The sequence below is a fragment of the Pleurodeles waltl genome, chromosome 7, assembly GCF_031143425.1.
Source record: "Pleurodeles waltl isolate 20211129_DDA chromosome 7, aPleWal1.hap1.20221129, whole genome shotgun sequence".
In the NCBI taxonomy this organism is placed as follows: domain Eukaryota; kingdom Metazoa; phylum Chordata; class Amphibia; order Caudata; family Salamandridae; genus Pleurodeles; species Pleurodeles waltl.
Window position 1 is genome coordinate 1,267,872,298 of NC_090446.1, and position 18,320 is coordinate 1,267,890,617.

Below are 18,320 nucleotides of genomic sequence, written 5' to 3' on the forward strand. Positions count from 1 at the left end.
AATGGCTGAAGTAGTTGTGTGAGAAAATGCACCCTCTCTGTGTCCCTTAGATCTCTTGGACGCTGCTTCTTCATGCTTGTGCTCGTTTTCCTGCAGTCCCTCTGATCTTCTCTCTGTCCTTCAGAGTCCTACTTGACATTTTTTGACAAAACTGGCAGGAATCTGGGCTACAGAAAGTGGGAAGTCGCACAATAAAGATTCTGAGCGTCTGATTGGGATTTTTTCTCTCTCACAAGCAGGACACGTCACAAAAAGAAGGCATTTCGTGAAGAAAAAATGCTTTCTTTTCCAGAAAATAGAAAAGGTACATTTTATCCCTAAAGACATATAGTAAAGATATTTTTTAACGGTTTGGCAAGGTCTTCAAGAAGAAAAAAACTTAAAAGGTCGAGCTCAGTGTTCTAGGATTTTGTCATTCGCAGCAGATAAAAGGACTGGCTCAACTGCCACTGACAGGGCATGAGAGGATATAGTGGAATGAAATTCGTTAAAGGGACAGCGTTCATGTTCCCAGCCTTTTCAGACTACATTGTCCCCATTTCCTCTCTCCCTTCCTTTACAAAGGTTTGAGGCGATTGCTTGCCACTATGTTAATGATAGTGGCCCCGTTTCTGCATTTTAGGTTGCTTTTTTTTCTTTACACCAAAAAGGCAAACATTTGCCAACATAGCTGCCTATAGGCTGTCAAACTATTTTCAAAAAAAAAAATACAATATATATACATGGTATTAAGTGCTATTTGACCTCACAATTGGGGAGGTACACTTCAGTGGTTCTGACTATAATGAAGATCCCACTGGAGGAGAAGCGGATGTTTCTTTGTGCATGGTCACAACTCTATTCAAATAAATGCAATCTCCTGTCTATCCCCTTAGACTTACCAAGGCATGGAAGGAGGGCCAGATGATATCAGCTGTGGCAGTTTAAGTAACACAGAAAGAGCTGAAGATACATGAGTGGTTGTTGCTAATTTACAAAACGTTCTTGTAAATGTAATCCTAACAATTGTTTGTGCGTAAACATTTTAGAACAGCCCAATATATATATATCACTAGCTTATTGTGCATTACTTAGGATACTGCCTCTCTATGGTTTACTTACCAAATTTGGTGAGGAAACTATTACAGATGCAAACACATTTGCGTGTATTAATAAAATGTATCATTGAGCGCTTACACACCATTAAATAAAAGTAGAATCAGATAAGGACAGAAAACAAGGACGAAAAATATGTGATAAGTAATGACCATTATATGGCTTGGGGTTAAGTGACAGGAGCAGTACAACCAGTAGTGTAAAGGTTATGTGTACAACAGGGCGAGGTTATAATTGAATTAATGGGAATATGTCGTCAGCAAAAACGAATTTATTATCCCAATAAATGAACAACTGGACGTGTATGCAATAATGAGACATTGACCAACAAATGAGGCCAGGGCCAGTGCTACATGTTCTAATATATTGGCTGCATATTACAAAATGTGCATTTCACTTCTTTCAAATAAATAAAATATCAAACTGGGCTGTATGTGTTTTATAATCTCCTTTTTGAAGTGTTATTAACTGTTGGGCCACCTCATCTTAAATATACACCCTAACAACAAATCAAGTGAAAGCACATAAGACAAATGTAAATGCTGTTAAAAAATCTAGTCCTCAATAAAATCTTAACTCAGCCATTACTGGTTTCTCCAGGGACAACTCCAGCAACTTTTATGCAAATCAGGTACTCCACTCAATGTTGGTGGCATCTCAGTGTCAGAAAATTGCCTATGCCATCCTTCACCGAATCTTTAAGTAGCTAGAACATTTACTATTTGCTTAAGAATCCCCTATTGCTTCCACATGAACAGACTGGTACATCTCTTTAGAAAACCAGATGATCGCATAGTGATGGGTATGTCTCAGTAGTTCTAAAATGTGCGAGATTATTACAAAATTATGGAGATAGGTAGAAGATTTGGGAGTGGAAAACCAGCACCTCTAAAAAATACATTAAAATGCACTTGGAATATAAACATAAGAAAATAATAACTATGTACATCAAAAGTCATATTTAGCAAGCGCGGGGGAAGACAGAGTTCAGGTGCTGTGTCTGGAACGTTCAGCAGGTCTGGCAGTGAATGAGTAGCTGCTGGTGGGGATTGGTCTGGACCTGGGCATTAGCATAGAGGAAGAAGCTCGAGACTGGGGAGCAGGAATGTAGGTGGTGGGCTTCGCCATCTGGGATAAGTGGCCAGTGGGCAATGAAGAAGGAATGTAAAAGAGGGGAGACTTGCTCTCAGACCCCTGAGAAGAAGCAGCTGTTGTCTGTCGGTCACTTAACAAGGCAGCTTGCACTACATTGTGGTTCAGATAATCCAAGCGGTTGATGATCTCCTGCTGTTGCATCTGGATCGTGCTCAAGAGGCGGATCATCTCGGTTTGTTCTGCGGGAAGCAAAAAAGACACAGATTAATAATTTCCAGGAAGCAAAATGTGTAACAGTTATACATTTAAGATGCAATATGACAAGGACAAGCATATAGTAGTTGAAGTGTTACAATTCCCATCATAAGGCACAGAGAAAGCATAGTAGTGTATGCGGCCAAAAATATGTTCCACTCATTCGTGACATATCAAGCCTATTGCTTACAAGTGTTGCGGTGAAGCTATCCATCAAGTAACATGCTTCTGTGTAGGTTTGGCCATCACGTCCCACGTTCTTTTTTGTCAACTGCCAATGCTATTTATTTCTAAATCCCAAATTATTGAGGTATTCTACCCAGTGTGCGATTGCAGTAGGAAAGTTGGCACACCAATAAATCCATTAGATGGATTTCTGCCGAATATGGGCCTGCGTGGCTGTAGATAAGACCAAAATTGGCCCTTCATTCGCGACATAAAGCTTGCTGTGCGGTGCTCTGTTCATAGAGGTCTTATTAGATAGAAACATTGTGACTGTACCCACCTACGTTTCTACCCGGTGCACGCGGCAGAAGATCAGGGAAGAGGAGGGCCATGTGGGAAAACATTGTAACATACCGGGAATTAGACTGATTTGGCCTACAGTTGTACCACGGTTGGCTAACTGAAGAGAGACTGCAACCAAATTTAAGAAATGCTGAAAACAAGTGTCACCCAAGCTGCCGCGGCTGCTCAACCATACAGAACACTTTAAAATGCTAAACATCACCATGCAACCAAGTTAAGGTTTATTCAGAAATCATCATATAGTTCTCTGGGTTTATATGGGCAAACAGAAGTGATATAAAACAAGCGAGTGAACCCTGACATTTCGTCAGTGGCAGAAGGTCTTCCTCGGGCCACTTGTGGGTGTTCCAGGTTCTCAAAGGTCCTTTGTTAGCAGCATTCCTAGGCACACCAGTTGGTGAAAATTTCAATCGCATTGTAATTATTCACTGATTAATGTCATGCTATTTCCGCTTAACTAAAAAAAAACATAAGCTACCTTTATTGGACTTCTATTTTTAGCTATGATAGAAGCCTAACATAATTCAAAGAAGATTCATAGGGCAGATGGCGCGTATGTAATCAGATTTTTAACATTCTTGAAGATGTACTTTCGATATGAAAAAATATCCATCAATCGTCCTTTCATGCTATTCAATGTTCAGTTTTTACACGGAAACAGGGCTACAGTTTTCAGATCATCACATATACTGTCTACTACCTCACCATTTCTGAGTAAATATTGACACGTGCAGCTTCTTTTCATGCAGGGAGAGCTTCTTTTACATGCAGCGTAAATAAAGAGACACTAAGCACAGAACCCTCATTTGCACTTACCTGACGTACTGTAAGGATACAATTAGTCCTTTATTTGTGCTTACTTTATTTAGTCCTTCAACGGTGTCTATATTTCAGTTATGACAACTGTCATTCGCCGTCTCGCGCTGTATTTGTATGTCTTTACATTTGTGATGGCTAATGTCCCGCATTCCTTCTCCATGGCACCCAGCGGCAGTAAAGTCAAGTGCAGCTTGGAATTCTTGGAGGCAGGACATGCGGGATGTGTGGTCCTTTATCTTCAGCAATAAAACTTACTTCGTTTGGTACTTAGAGTCTCCTGGTCTTGCGATTACCAACATAACACATACTCAGGGCGTGACAGAAGGAATGCTTAAATTGATCCTAGCCACTGATGATTGATTACCCAGGACCTCATTGCATTCCATCTTTTTTCACTCACTATGGCACTCTAAGCATCGACCTGCCTTATGTAAATCTGTTTTGATCCTGCAACAACAGGAACAGTCCACCCTAAACTGCCAGGCCAAGTCTGCCTCAGACAGGAATGCAATCAATGCCAATGCTCATTTACACATGGCTGGTTCTGTCTGAGGTGGCAAGGTGGGCAGAAAAATGATGGACAGAATTGCCATCCAAGGTAATTATCAGCGACTGAAATTGATTCAAGAAATACACCCATCACTGTTTTGTTTTCCTCAATACAACAACCCGAGTGTGACTGGTATGCTAAATGTGTCCCAAAACTACACCTTACTGACAACCAAAATAGGCAGAAACCGCCTGGGGTTTGTTTGTTTTTCTGATTAGTGTGGACCTGGCCTGGCAGTTCGGGCTGGACTGTTCCTATTGGAAAAGGAAATTATCTTGAAACTGGCTGCTTCCTCTCTGAGGTGGCATGGTGGGCAAAAAACACGATGGACTGGTTTGAGCACTGAGCAATGTGGCTGATATTAGTTAAAGGAATTCATCTATGTTTTCCTCATTGTTACATCTTGGTTAAATTGGTTAACACTACTGGTCCTTTAACACATGATAGCAAGTTTAAGGGTGGCTTGGTCTAGTGATATAAAGTTGGTCCAGCTGCTTGAACTATGTGTATTTAGAGTGATTTGTTTTATGTAACCAAATGTATCGATTTTCAGTGTGAGCCACCAAAGAAAACAAAAGCAAACCACAGTCAAGCGAGTGAGTACATCCGCATAAAGAACACATTCGAAACTCAATCAGTCTAACCCCACATCTAGTCCATGATAGATCCACCACCCGCCCTAAATTTTCTTGTGTTTACAAGGGCAGCCCTGGGCTTCATTATGGTTCACTTCTGTTGGGCACACCAGTCCGCCCCCTATGCCACTAAGGAGGGCCTCAGGGACCTCCACTTACGAGCGATGTCTCTCTTGGCCACCAAAGTGCGTTCCCCCCTCTGCCCCTCACGCCACATCCTCCAGCAATCCCAGCAGCGCCACTCTGAGTGTGGACAAGCTGGCGGCTCAACACTGCTCCCTCCCGATTTCCTCCCAGAAGTGTACCAATCCTCGGCAGGACCAAACAATGTGAAATAAGTCAGCATCTGGCAAAAAACATCTGCCACAGTTTGCCTGGGCGGACCTACCGGCTTGGTGAAGCTGCTAGGGATCATATATGTGATGTGCAAATGGTGATGTTGGCTGACAGGGCGTGCCACAGCTGCAGCTATTTGTGAAACCGGAGTTGGGAGAGCTGATACTGCTCCAGCAGTACTTGAAATGAATGTACATGGGTGCCCACCCAGACGTCCCCTAGAAAGGTAATGCAGATCCTGTACCATTGCACAAGCCCTCGAGACCCGCAGTGTGGCACAACTATCTCCTCATCCAATGAGGGGGGAGGGGGGGGGCAGTATAACAACACTACATGAGTGCACTCCAGAAAAGAACTGGAAATCTGGCCCCATACAGCATGCTTGTCAGCTTATGGAAGCCTGGTTAAGGCCAGATAATAACAGCACAAATCCACCATAATAACTGACAAGTAACAAAGGCCACATGTGAGCTACCACCCTCCCCGAGGGATGTATACATCACTGCAGCAAGGGTCAGGAACCACCCCCGGGGATGGAGTGTGGAAAATGTGAAAAAAACGTACACAAATCTAGGTAGGATCATCATCTTAAAAAGTGGCACCCTCCCCAGGACATGCAATGGCAATCAACTCCACTTCCGAAGATCTTATTTCATCCCAGCCACTTGTGGGGTCAGACTAAGACTCCAGGCCAAATCCAGGAGAGGTGAGATGTAAATTTCCAGATATTTAAAGGATAGGCGGCATAGAGGGATGGTAGATCTCCAAGAGGAAGCACTTGCATCATCAGCAAAGCAGACCAAAAGTGATTTTTATTCGCTCACCCGAAAGCCGGAGGCTTCCCTGTATTCCGCAAGGTCTCCAAACTGCATGCGTCCAAGATCTGCAGGTTCACCAAGATCACCAAAAATCATGCACATAGAGAGCGATGCACTCTTCTGGACCGTTGTACCAAGACCACCCCTCAAAATGAGTGTCACAGAGAATAAAGCAAACCAAAGGCTCGATCGTCAGGGTGCACAAGAGGGGATACTGAGGACAACCTTGCTGGGGTACCTCTACAAAAAGGGAAGGAGGGGGAGAAAACACCATTTACTCAGACTTGAGCATTAAGGCAGGCGTGAAGAAAACCAACAAGAGTGCAAGAACTAGACCTAAACCCGGCTTTCTCCAGTACAGCACATCGGAAGGACCAAACCACCATATCGAAGGCCTTCTCAAAATCCACCAAAAGCAATGCTGAAGGGCAACATAGGCAATGGTCCTGGGAAAGGGCCATGTGGACCCTCCTGATAAATGCCACATACTACGGGCTAGCATGAAGCCAGACTGGTCTGGATGTACCAAGCAACGCACAGCGAAGTCAGTTAGCTAGAACTTTAGCAAACAGCTTAATTGCTAATTAATAAGTGAGATAGGGTGGTAAGAAAAGGAGCTATCCAGCGGTTGGCCAGATTTAGGAATCACCACAATGGTGGCCATATCAGCTACCAGGGGTGGGAGCAGAAGACCTCTTCAATAGTATTCAATCGGAAACCTATCCAGGCCTGGAACTGTCCCTGGTGACAAATCAGAGAGCACCTCCCCAATCTACTCCACGGTAAGCAGACAATTGAGGTCGGTGGCGAGAGACGTAGGGATCGAGGACAGCGGAATATCATACAGCACAAGATGCACAAGTTTACAGGGTGCTGCGGTTTACCTGCCTTTATATATAGAATTGAAGTAATCTCAAAAGATCTATTCAGCCATAAGGACCTGCTCACATATGCACCCACCCGCATTTCTAATCGATGGTACTGCCCTTCAGACGATGTCACAGATGGACAACCAGTAGAGAAGCTTTCCCAACTTATCCCCGTGTTCGTAGACCCTTTGTGTCAAAGCTCTCCAACATTGCTTAGCCTCATCTAATAAGATCTGATGCAGCCAAGACCACACCAATACCAGCTGCCCTTCCAGTTCTGCAGAGTGCTGCTGCTGGTACATGCTGCTCCAGGGAGAGAATCTAGGCTTCTAAGGTCGTCGTCTTTGCCAATTTGTGGGCCTTCTTGCCCAGAACATAGCCCTTAATTAAACACGTCGGGCAGGATTACTGGCTACCCACAATGTGTCTGCAGACTCCACCATGCCCTTGTACACTTTAAAATAGGAGCTACTCTCCCCCTCAATAAAATTGGAACAGTCCTGGTCTATAAGGCACCATGCATTAATACGCCACATGGGTCGCAACACCGTAGTGGGCTGGCCAATTTGGAACAAGGGGAGTAGGGTATGGTCAGAGTTTCCCCTGGGTAGGGTCTTGATCTCTGGGAGATGCAGGATGGCTGCTGCAGGAAGCCATATCAAGTTAATGTGTGACAGGGTCTTATGTGCCACTGAAGTGTGAGTGTAAGCATAGTCATGAGGGTGCAAAGTTTGCCATCAATCACAAAGCCCCAGTGAATCTGCCCACGCCTTAAGCTGTCTGCAGGCCTGATGCCCCAGCTGAGAGGGGCTGGAGGTGTACATCTCTGGGTCAGGAACTACGCTGAACTCCTCCCTCCACCACAGTGACACCATAAAGGAGAGTCAGAGGAAGGGCCCCAAAAGATTGCTATTAAATAAATCATGCGGGACGTACACCCACAGGAGCTTATAATGCTGCTCCACCAGCCATCCATTTATCCCCATGTACTACCCCTGAGGGTCCATGTGAGGCACAGACACCACCAACAGGAACCCTTTATGGAACAAGATGGCGACCCATTTAGATTCCTGTGCACGGCAGACATCTTAATGCAGTCAAGAAGGCCACTTACGTTCCAGGATAGCATCTTAACTGTCACCATCTAGAGGGAGATGCAACCAGATCAGGCCCAAGTGGCAGGATCTCAGCCAGCTTGGGGAGAGCCCACCTACACGAAATGTGGCAGCATCACTGGTGTGAATAGCGTGGGACTCGGACGTATTTGTATGCTGCATGGACAATCTCCCCCCCCCCCCCCCCATTGCTTCTACCCCAGAAGCATCTGTTATCCTAACCCCACTCATAACGACCCCATGGGCCCCCCATTTCTGTAGGATTCTAGTGCCTGACAAAAATTAAAAGTAATGTCCTACAAAGGCCCCTCCGGGGGAACCTCCCGACAAACATAAGTCTAACCAGAAGCACAGTGAACAAGAATGCGCACACTCCTCCACCCAATCATAAAGGCTTCACAAGGGGAGGGGTGCTGAGGTCCTCAGGATGAGTCTGGCCTAAATCTGGTGTATCTGGAACAAGGTGTCTTGGACAGCTTCTTCAGCTTCCAGGTCTACCCTGTCTGGACTGGAAGAGCCAGTGACCAGCAGCGGCTTGAACGTGGCCTCCGGGACCAGGCCCATCTTCTCCTGGGCAGCTGAGGGGGGAATGCACCACTCCCCCCCACTGAAGGAGTGAGCACCTCAGATGCATTGGGTTGTTAGAGCTCCCTCCTATCGGTTACTCACTCCCAAGCCTGCTCTGGAGTGTCAAAGAATTAAGTGTCAGAATTGAAGATCCCCCTTCTTCCGCACTGGAAAGAGGAGCATATAATGCAAACTGAGGACTTGGAGCTTCTGGTTAACCTCCTCAGAGTGCTAGCATTGCTGGACCACTCGGGTGTAGTCAGGGAAGACCATAATTCGCTGATTCTGAAAGCAAAGATCCTGGTGAGCTCGGGCGTCTAGAAAGAAAGCATCCCTATTGTGATGGATGAGAATGCATGCTATCAATGGCCAGGCCAGGACCCCAGGAGACTGACCAAGGATCTATGTGCCCTCTCCATCACAAACCATGGCACCAGCTTGTCGGATGGCAACCAGGATCGCAGCCATTGCTCCAGAAGCTGCTCCACGCCAGAAGTATAGGCACCGTCCTGGAATCCAATGAACCGGAGGTTGTTCCTCGGTGATCGGTTCTCTGCACAATCGGCCCACTTCTCAAGCACTGCTGTCGCAGAGAGGAGCTTGGAGAACAGAAGCTTAAGGGTAGCAACCTCATCTCCACAGAAGACACCCTGGTCTGTATCTCAGTCACTCTACTAGCAATGTACTGGCAGTCCTGGCGCAACATGGAGACATCCACATAGACTTCACCCACTTTAGTCTCAAGCGCTTCCCTCAAGTCCTGGATCACCTGAAGGATGGTAGCAAGACTTAGGTGTGTGGGAGGCAGTTGGGGCAACTGGGGACCACCAGTGGCCCTAGAGGCACAGGAGGCTGGCCGGGTGTTTTGGGCAATCTTTGCCTGTGCTCGCACCGGTGGGGGTAGCTTGCTGCACCCCATCTCCATCATGACACCTCCAGATGAAACAGGAGGAGGATCCCCACTGCCACCCATGGCCCGCTTAGCCCAGAGGGCTGATGAACAGCCAGGGTGCAACGATGTCACAGGTGCACCAAGGGCCTAGGAACAACTGCACCATCTGGAGACAGGAGAGTCAGGCCCATGCAAGGTGGGCTCAAGCAACAGCAGCTCCGTAGGGTTTGGGCTAGTGCGGTGCAACCACCAGCTGGGAGGCAGGCCCTTGAAATGCCACATAGGGAGGATAGCATGGGGCACCGCTGGACCCAAAAGCCAATATAGGAGACACCATGACGGGGACCCCTCATCCTGTGCAATGCAACAGTCAGGTGGATGGGGCCAGGCAGATGTCTACAAGACACCAAGTGAGGTGAGGGTGACCACCGCAATCCATTGCCGCACAGTCCAGATGATCTCCAGCCCCAAATGTGAAGCCACCACCATCCCATTGTCCCCCCAGAAGCAGTGGTCCCACTAGGTCGCACAGCTGCTTTCAAATGAAGGCCCGAAACACAGACTGTCTGAATACTCAGTGGCAGCCACAAAGCTGATGGGCCCTCGGGTAGCACCTGGGGACAAAGGCCTCACGCCTGCCTCCTGCCCCCACTCACAACCCCAGCGGATGGTCCATGCATCCGCTGCTCCATGGGTCCGCAGTCTGGCCAGAAGATGGCTGGGAGTGCTGCGGCTGCAGGTCATTCATATGCGAGCTGCCATCGTGGGCAGGCCGCACAGCAACTGAGGCGTTCTCAGTCTTGGGCTGGTTGATGTAGGGTTTGCCAGCATGTATGGTGCAGCCAGCGCTCTCCACAACCCTCAAGCGCAGAAGGAAGAGGGAGGAAAATGCAGGATGCTACTGGATTACCCTGGGGCCCGGGAGCAGTCTTAGCTTGCGGTCACCATCTTGGCCGCTGTAGCCACAGCCCCATTTAGTGTAAATTTTGATTTGTCATGCGTCCCTAATTAATATTAGAGAATGAGGTGATGTTAATGATAGGGTGTAAATGGTTTACCTACAAACACCCAGAGAGTAGTCAGAAATACTATGAATAATAAGAGCTATGCACAAACTAATACTAATTTCTGCTCCAAAGCCTTGACATGCCCTATTTTGTGAAAAGACATGATTCAATGTGCAAAAGACTTTATCATAACGGTGAATGTGTCCAGGGAGTATTGAATAAACAAATGACTAAAAATTGTCAACAGCTGTTTTAACTTTAATATTTACATTGCTTCATGAAAATTAGCAGGCCTCAAATGTTATCATGAAAGACTGATTTTGTTTTGTCTGCATGCATCTCAGACAGTAACAACTTAGAAAGGTATTTCGTTATACAAACTCCTGCAGCTGAAACAACTCAAGGCCATGCTCCTGGCAATCTACTGATACTGATAAATACACAATAATCAGGGCGCATAAGTGATCCATTGATAAGCATATAAAAGCATGGGTAACAGACTTAGGGTTAGGGTACTGTCCTTAAGCATTATTTTACAATGTGACTCCAGGATCCATTAATCAGCACAACTTGCATGAACTTCTTACATAACTAAGTACCACTATTGCAGAGGAACCCAAAAATCCTGATGTCTTCATGAATTAATGCTAACAATTTCTAAGACAGCTGACCTTGCATTTTACCTAGGATCATTCTGAGGCCTTGTGGAATCCACATTTTATGTCTAGCACTTACTGTTATGTGGTTAGACAGGGCGTCCTTCTTTTACAAGGGTTCTATGAACTTAGCTGTGTAATATTAAATGGACAATTTCAAGGAGATAATCCTGCTTGCTCAACAAGTAAAGGTCCTGTAGGTTAATCTTTCACATATCATGTGATCCTGTTTTACTTGCTGTTCTTAAGTTAACAGGACTTCAAATAAAATAATTGATTTTCACTTGACTCATTGTAAGCTCTTGGTTCAAATGGGTAATCGTTGTACCCATAGGGTACAATGTACAACACAAAATTTGGATTGTTATGAACAGGTGATGTTTTGTGCTGGACAGCATAGGTGGGGATATGATAAAGTTATGCCCTACAAATCCTGCTGGTAGACTATAATAACCAAAGGATGGTTAGAACCCCAAGAAAGACAATGACTCTTGACTTAATTAACTGAAAGGGATCCCACAGAATGAGTATTATTTTCACTGCTAAATGAACAGATTTGTTTACAATATTAAGAGAGAGTCCATGTGATACGAAAGTTGAAAAAAAGCAGGCCTGTACATGAAGCTTAAGAAGATAAAAGCATGGCATGACTTACATCTGGCTGCCAAAGAAAAACATTAAAACACCGTGACAGCTGATCTCTCTGGCCTTAGGGACATAAGTATTGGGTAACAGTACAGCATACCAAGTTTGGTGGTGTTATCTGTTTTATATGCTGAAAATTATACCTCCCAGATGGTACTGAGGTATACGTAAAATATGTTATCTGGATTTCTGTGTTAATTATAAAGACAAGGAAAGATGCGGCATTTGACTCAGATTGCCCCCTCATTACACCGGAAAATCCAGAAGTATGAAGTTATCTGTTAATCCCTCATTTTATTGCATGCTCATTTAGTAACCTAATCCCCAGTTCATGGCGATGTGGTATCCTTCTCTCATTCAATATAAACAGGGAATTGTGTACCTTTCCTAAAGCAAAAAATTGACTTAAGTGGTGCACCAGGCAAAGTGCTTACTTAAAACCTATTTGGTTGTCTCCAATCTTTTGTTGTTGAGAATAATGTGTTGCCTGTGGAACAAACCGAATTTAAGGGGAATATATCCATATATATATATCTTAGCTAATGCAACAGAGCTGCAACGAATGTTGATTTAATATGGACTGAAAGGTATGATAGCTTATTCCATCTGTATGGATTACTCAATGGCATTTGATAAAGTAAATAGTCCAACCCGCTGTTGACTCTTGGTGTCCCAACAAGACTGCTGCACTTAAATGTAAGAGTTCATACTTAAAACTGGTAAAGTACGTTTGAGGGCAAACAAAGGGCTCTTTGCATGGATTAATACCACAGAATCTTTGCGAACCTGCTTCTATTTCCAAAATACATGAATGATCTTACTGGTATGTTTAATAACTTATGAATGAACCCTCCTGATGTTGGGGGCTGCTTTATCCATGCCATCTTATATATAGACAATGTTGTAATGATAGATATGGTGTCAATCAAAATACAACATGGGTTAGACACAGTGTTTGTGTATTCAAAAAAGCATTAATTAAAACTTAAGTCAACAAAGAACAAAGTGAAGAAACTGAATTGGTATCTTGGATAAATCAGGTTAGTGTAGTAACGAGTTACGTTTTTTCCTAGGAGTTATATTTGTACAAAACCTTACTCCACATTACGTGTACAGCACCACTCTAAGAGATCAACTGCACATGGAAATGACATTATCACGTATAAAGTAACAAGGCAAAGACATTTCATACATATGTTAAAAGCATATAAAGTGAAGGTTCCAGCAATCACTGATCTTTGGCACTGAATGTGTGTCGTATTCTGTTTATGGTCTTTTTTAAATCTATTGGAAGGTAAAATTGAAGTATTGTTAACTGTTCACAAAATCTTCACTGTTCAAGCCATTCGGCTAAAGATGCTATTCATAAAAATGTATTGTAGAACCATTGGGTGCATTGTGATCAGCATATCGGATCCTAACCACCCCAACTGACTGTCTTAAACCCTAAAAGGAGGGGGAATGGTTATTACATGTGCTGGGGTGCAATTGAATTTAATGAGGCTTTTATTCTTGCGCTAAGCACTTATGATTTACAGTTTGCGGAGCATTTAAAATTTAATTCATTTAGTGTTATAAAAATAATAACAAAGAACGCAATAAAATCAGCCTGTTTAAAATCTGATAAAGAGCATTTAGCAGCACGTACTACATTCAAATACATACGTTATGTGGCAATGCAAATTAGAATAGAAGCAAATACATAATTCCTGGTAGAACATCAGATAAGGATTTTTTTCTTTAATGTGTGCAGTGATAAATATATAATTGAAAGCCTGGCAAGGACATAAGAGAGAGGACTATGTTAGTAAACTAATGTAAGGGTCTACGTTTTATTGCATATATGTCCACTTTTGGAAACGATTTGTATAAGACACATTATATCAAAGTTCTGCTACAGAGAAGTACAACAGAAAATTGAATTTTGCTCATTAAAGATTTGCATTGTACGAATGCATGTTTTTAAAAATAATAATTTGGGAACAGTAAGACTCCATACTCCACTACCTCTGCTTTGGAAACATTTCTGTTAGCTCTGTATTTTTCTGTTTTATTGGAGATGGTGAACAAACCCTTTAAAACTCACTACGTTCCTCGTATAATAGGAAAAACTTACTTACTCCCATGTTCCAACTCGGTTTTGCACATTGGTGATGTCACATGCCTCACACCAGTGTGTGCTGTTCGATGTGGTACGTGGTGCTCACAGAGAAGAAGCAAATGAAATACATATAAAACAGCCTCACCACCCATAAATCACATACCAAATAGCTGGTATCGACTCCTGAAGAAGTAAGCCTCATAATTATGCATGTATGAGTCACTGGCGCAAAAGCTAATGTGAATCTTTAAGGGAATTACTTGTTTCAGGAACAGCAATATGTGTTTGGTTAATAAATATATCGGATTTGAAGCACAAGAATCTGCATTTGTAATGTGACTATTATTGAGTATGCTAGGGATAACATACAGAACCGTGTACGACTCTGGGCTGCAAGCCAATTTATGAAAAACCGATATGACCTTTTGACTGACAGATCAATGAATGTTCTCCTGTAACTCATATCTAACTGTAGATGTTGAGCTGCATTATTAACACACGGATGATCTCTAACACAACTGGGCTCCAAATGAGTAGGAACTTGACAATGAGATAACATGATCCAGAATAAAGACCAGACAAAAGTATGAAGATTGAATGTACTATTTTATAATTTTACAATGAGAATTACATTATGACGGGCATTCCCCCTTCTAGCTTGGTTAGGTAGAAAAACTTACACCCAGAGACACGAGAGCTAAAGAGGGATCGATTACATCTCTATATAAATACCGTATCTTAGGATCTTGGACCATAAATAAATATATTTAATCACTGATGACCTTTCCACTTATTTAAGCGTTTGACTATGGAGGGTGCCCCCTCCTTCCCACTATGATGATATTAGCTTGTGAACATTATACAGTAGAGGGTGCCTGTATTCACCCCCTCACGCCTTCAGTGTCCTTTTCCAGTGTTTTCACCCTAACCCTACTTTCACCATAGGAACACTGCTTTCATTATTGCGTTCACGTCAAAGGTACATCATGATTACATTCCTTGCTTTATGTTCCCCAGGTTTCTTTAGTTTTGAATTCATTGCCCTTAGGGGTTTGAACATCTTCCAAAACTAGGGCTTGGGCTTCATTTGCATGAATAAATGCACAGAGTAGGTAGGGCTCGTGCCTTAGCCCTGAAAAAGGCCTTTGGCCCATACAGGCAGCCTACAGGCCTAAACATGACGGCGTACTAAGTGATGCTAGCCATAGCACTCACTGGACACCCTCATAGGTCTTCCTTTAATCTTACCAGGGTACTTTTACCATAATAATTTGGTTTACTTGAGGTAGTTTTAATATCTGAATCCATATGATTATCTGTGTCACTTTATCTGGAACACCTGCCAATTTGAGGTTGACTTCATCCGGTAGTATTACCTCACCAGGGCAGGATAGGGTTACAGATGATACAGTATGCCACAAAAATGGGTGAAATCTCCTCATCCAGAACTGCTGGATTATCTTGTCACCACTTGATGAAGGTCATTGCATCTGATGTGAGAGTATTTAATTGGTAGACCTCAAGTTGTAGTGAGTCCATTCCAAATGTTAATAATATCTGAAACCGAAAGCATAAATTGGACTTTTACAAAGGACCATAAAATGCACAAGGGTACAACGCAGGAAAGCTAACTGCTTCTTGGAACTATAGAGTCTCTGAAATCATATGGTAATAGGGACAGAAGAAGGAAATCTTGCTAAAACTTGGAAACCAGAGCTCGGAAGAAAATCTAGTGGACCCTCCCTACCTACTCAAGATGATTAAAGTAAAATAGCCTTTCTCTCCGGAAGGAACAATCCATTAAAAACAGCAAAGATCTTAAATACAAAGGACCCATGCTTTCTTTTATGTGCCTTTATATGTATGGAAACAGAAGCTGCTAGGAATTCAATAATGTCCCATTATCATTAATATATGCTTGGGCAGTCTGTTCACGCTATGGTGTCCTGCAGCTTCTGATACAGGTTTTCTACAGAAAGGGCTATCTCCTCTTGCATCATCTTGCTACTGCCATCACTGCTGCCAACAATAGCTGGAAAAGCAAGGACCAGTCTATCCTACTAGTGTACCCCCCTTAACTTGATATCATTTTAGGTTAAAAAAACATAAAAATTCACTGAAAAAAACAAAGAGTAAACTAGGGTTATATATAAGTAAGGTAGTAAGATTTGAACTTACATTAAAACAAACTCAGAAATACACTGAAAAAATAATTTAAAAAAACAACATGTAGAGCTAAAAAATACTCAAACCCAAGTTAAAAAAGAGTAGTGAGATTTTTTTTCCCTGGGGCAAATTCACTCCCACAGGAGACTCCGATTGGCTGCCAGCAACATGAAGGAAAATTTAGCTGGCAGTTATTACAGGACTCAGGATACCCTACACCCTAGAACCCCAAACAGGAAAAAAACAGGACTTTTTGCTGCAATTCCCAGAAGAAAATGCCTGTCATTTTATAAACTCCTTTGCTGCTAAGCCTTCTCTCCCTCCTATGCTAAGCCTTTTTTTGTCTATGTGGGGTAGCTCCGCTTAGGCCCAATAAGTATTTGTCCACATAAGCTATCCATGCAAAAGTTGTGTCTGCTTTTTCCAACATCCTGGGGATTCTAAAGGTACCCAGGGTATGTGGAGTCCCCTGGTGGGGACTGAGAAATTAGCCAAAATACAGCTAACATATTTGTTTGAGTGGGAGAGGGGGGCAAATGGCAAAAAGTACTACAGAAGAAAGCATGTATTTTATTCCCTGCAAATAGCATGAACAAAGAGTTTGCAGTGTTAAAACCTCCATCTTCTCAGCTTTCAGGAACAGGCAGACTAGAATCAGAAAACGAATTTTTTAAACACACTACACACTTTTGGCATTTTACTAGAACATGTTCAATTTGTCCTATTTTTATTTTGCTTTCAACCTCCTTCAAGTTAGTGACAGAAATGGGTGTGAAACCAATGGTGGATCCTGGAAAGCTATACATTTCTGAAACATGGACAAAATTCTGAATTCAGCAAAGGGTCATTTGTGTAAATCTTTCAAGGTGTTCCTATAGAAAGTAACAGTTGAAATAAAAAAATATTGAAATTGAGTTGAAAAAAACCCAGTTATTTCTGTCTACGTTTTCATCTGTAACTTTTTCCAGCAATGATTTTCAAAAGCAATATACTATTACATTCACTGAATCCTTCTGGTTGCGGGGATATATAGGGGTGCAGGTTCACCAAGGACCCAAGGTACCCAGAGCCAATAAATGAGCTGCATCTTGCAATGGGTTTTCATTGTGTACCGGGTATACTGCAATTCATTTGGTAAAATATAAAGACTGAAAAATAGGTTCCAAGGAAACCTATGTTTTTCTGAAATGGGCACAAGACATGGAGTTTAGAAGCAGGGGTTATTTGCACATCTCTGAATTCAGGGGTGCCCATACTAGCATGTGAATTGCAGGGCATTTCTCAAAATTACTTCTTTCTTATACACTGTCTTACATTTGGAAGGAGCAAATGCAGAGAAAGACAATTGTTAATAACACCTGTTCTGCTATTCTGTGTTCCTCCAAGTATCTTGATAAAAAATGGTACCTCACTTGTGTGGGTGGGCATACTGCCCGCAACAGGATATTCCCCAAAACGCAACATGGACACATCACATTTTCAATGAAAACAGACATAAATTTTGCAAAGTGCCTAGCTGGGGATTTTGGGGTCTACCTCACTGGGCACTTAGGGAAACCTAGTTAACCTGTACATTTTTAAAAACTAGATACCTAGGGAAATCCAGGATGGGGTGACTTATGTGGTTGTAACCACATTTTTCCACCCTGAATCCTTTGCAAACCTCAAAATCTGTCTAAAAAACAAATTGTTCCTCACATTTTGGTGATGCAAAGTTCTGGAATCTGAGGGGGGTTACAAACTTCCTTTCACCCAGCATTCTCCCAAGTCTCTCAATACAAATGGTACCTAACTGGTGTGGGTAAGCCTAGTGCCTGCCACAGGAAATGCCCCAAAATGCAGCGTTGACACATCACATTTTTTCCACTGAAAACAGATGTGTTTTTTTTTTTAAAAGTGCATAGCTGTGCATTTTTGGCTCTACCTAACACGGCACCTAGGGAAACCTAGCAAACCTGTAAAGGTTTGAAAACTAGACACCCAGTGGAATTCAGGATGGGGTGACTTGTGTGGCTAATTCCTTGCAAACCTCAACATTTGTCTAAAAAACACATTTTCACTTATATTTCTGTGATGGAAAGTTCTGGAATCTCAAGGGAGCCACAAACTTACTTCCTCTCAGCATTCTCCCAAGTCTCCCAATAAAACTGGTACCTCACTTGTGTGGACAG

General features: G+C 43.1%; 1 protein-coding gene across 11 annotated transcripts in view; it reads right to left on the minus strand.

The window, feature by feature from the left end:
* Nucleotides 1–1,350: 1,350 nt before the first annotated feature.
* The window catches only part of LOC138246157 (uncharacterized), a 291,013-nt gene continuing 274,043 nt past the window's right edge, over nucleotides 1,351–18,320 (minus strand). For 10 of the 11 annotated variants that reach the window (XM_069200447.1, XM_069200446.1, XM_069200445.1 and 7 more), the window contains one exon: nucleotides 1,351–2,429. In XM_069200447.1, coding sequence (XP_069056548.1) covers nucleotides 2,083–2,429 — 347 coding nt within the window. In that variant the 3' untranslated portion in view covers nucleotides 1,351–2,082. The remainder of the gene's footprint in view (nucleotides 2,430–18,320) is intronic. The other variant, XM_069200454.1, reaches the window with a different exon arrangement.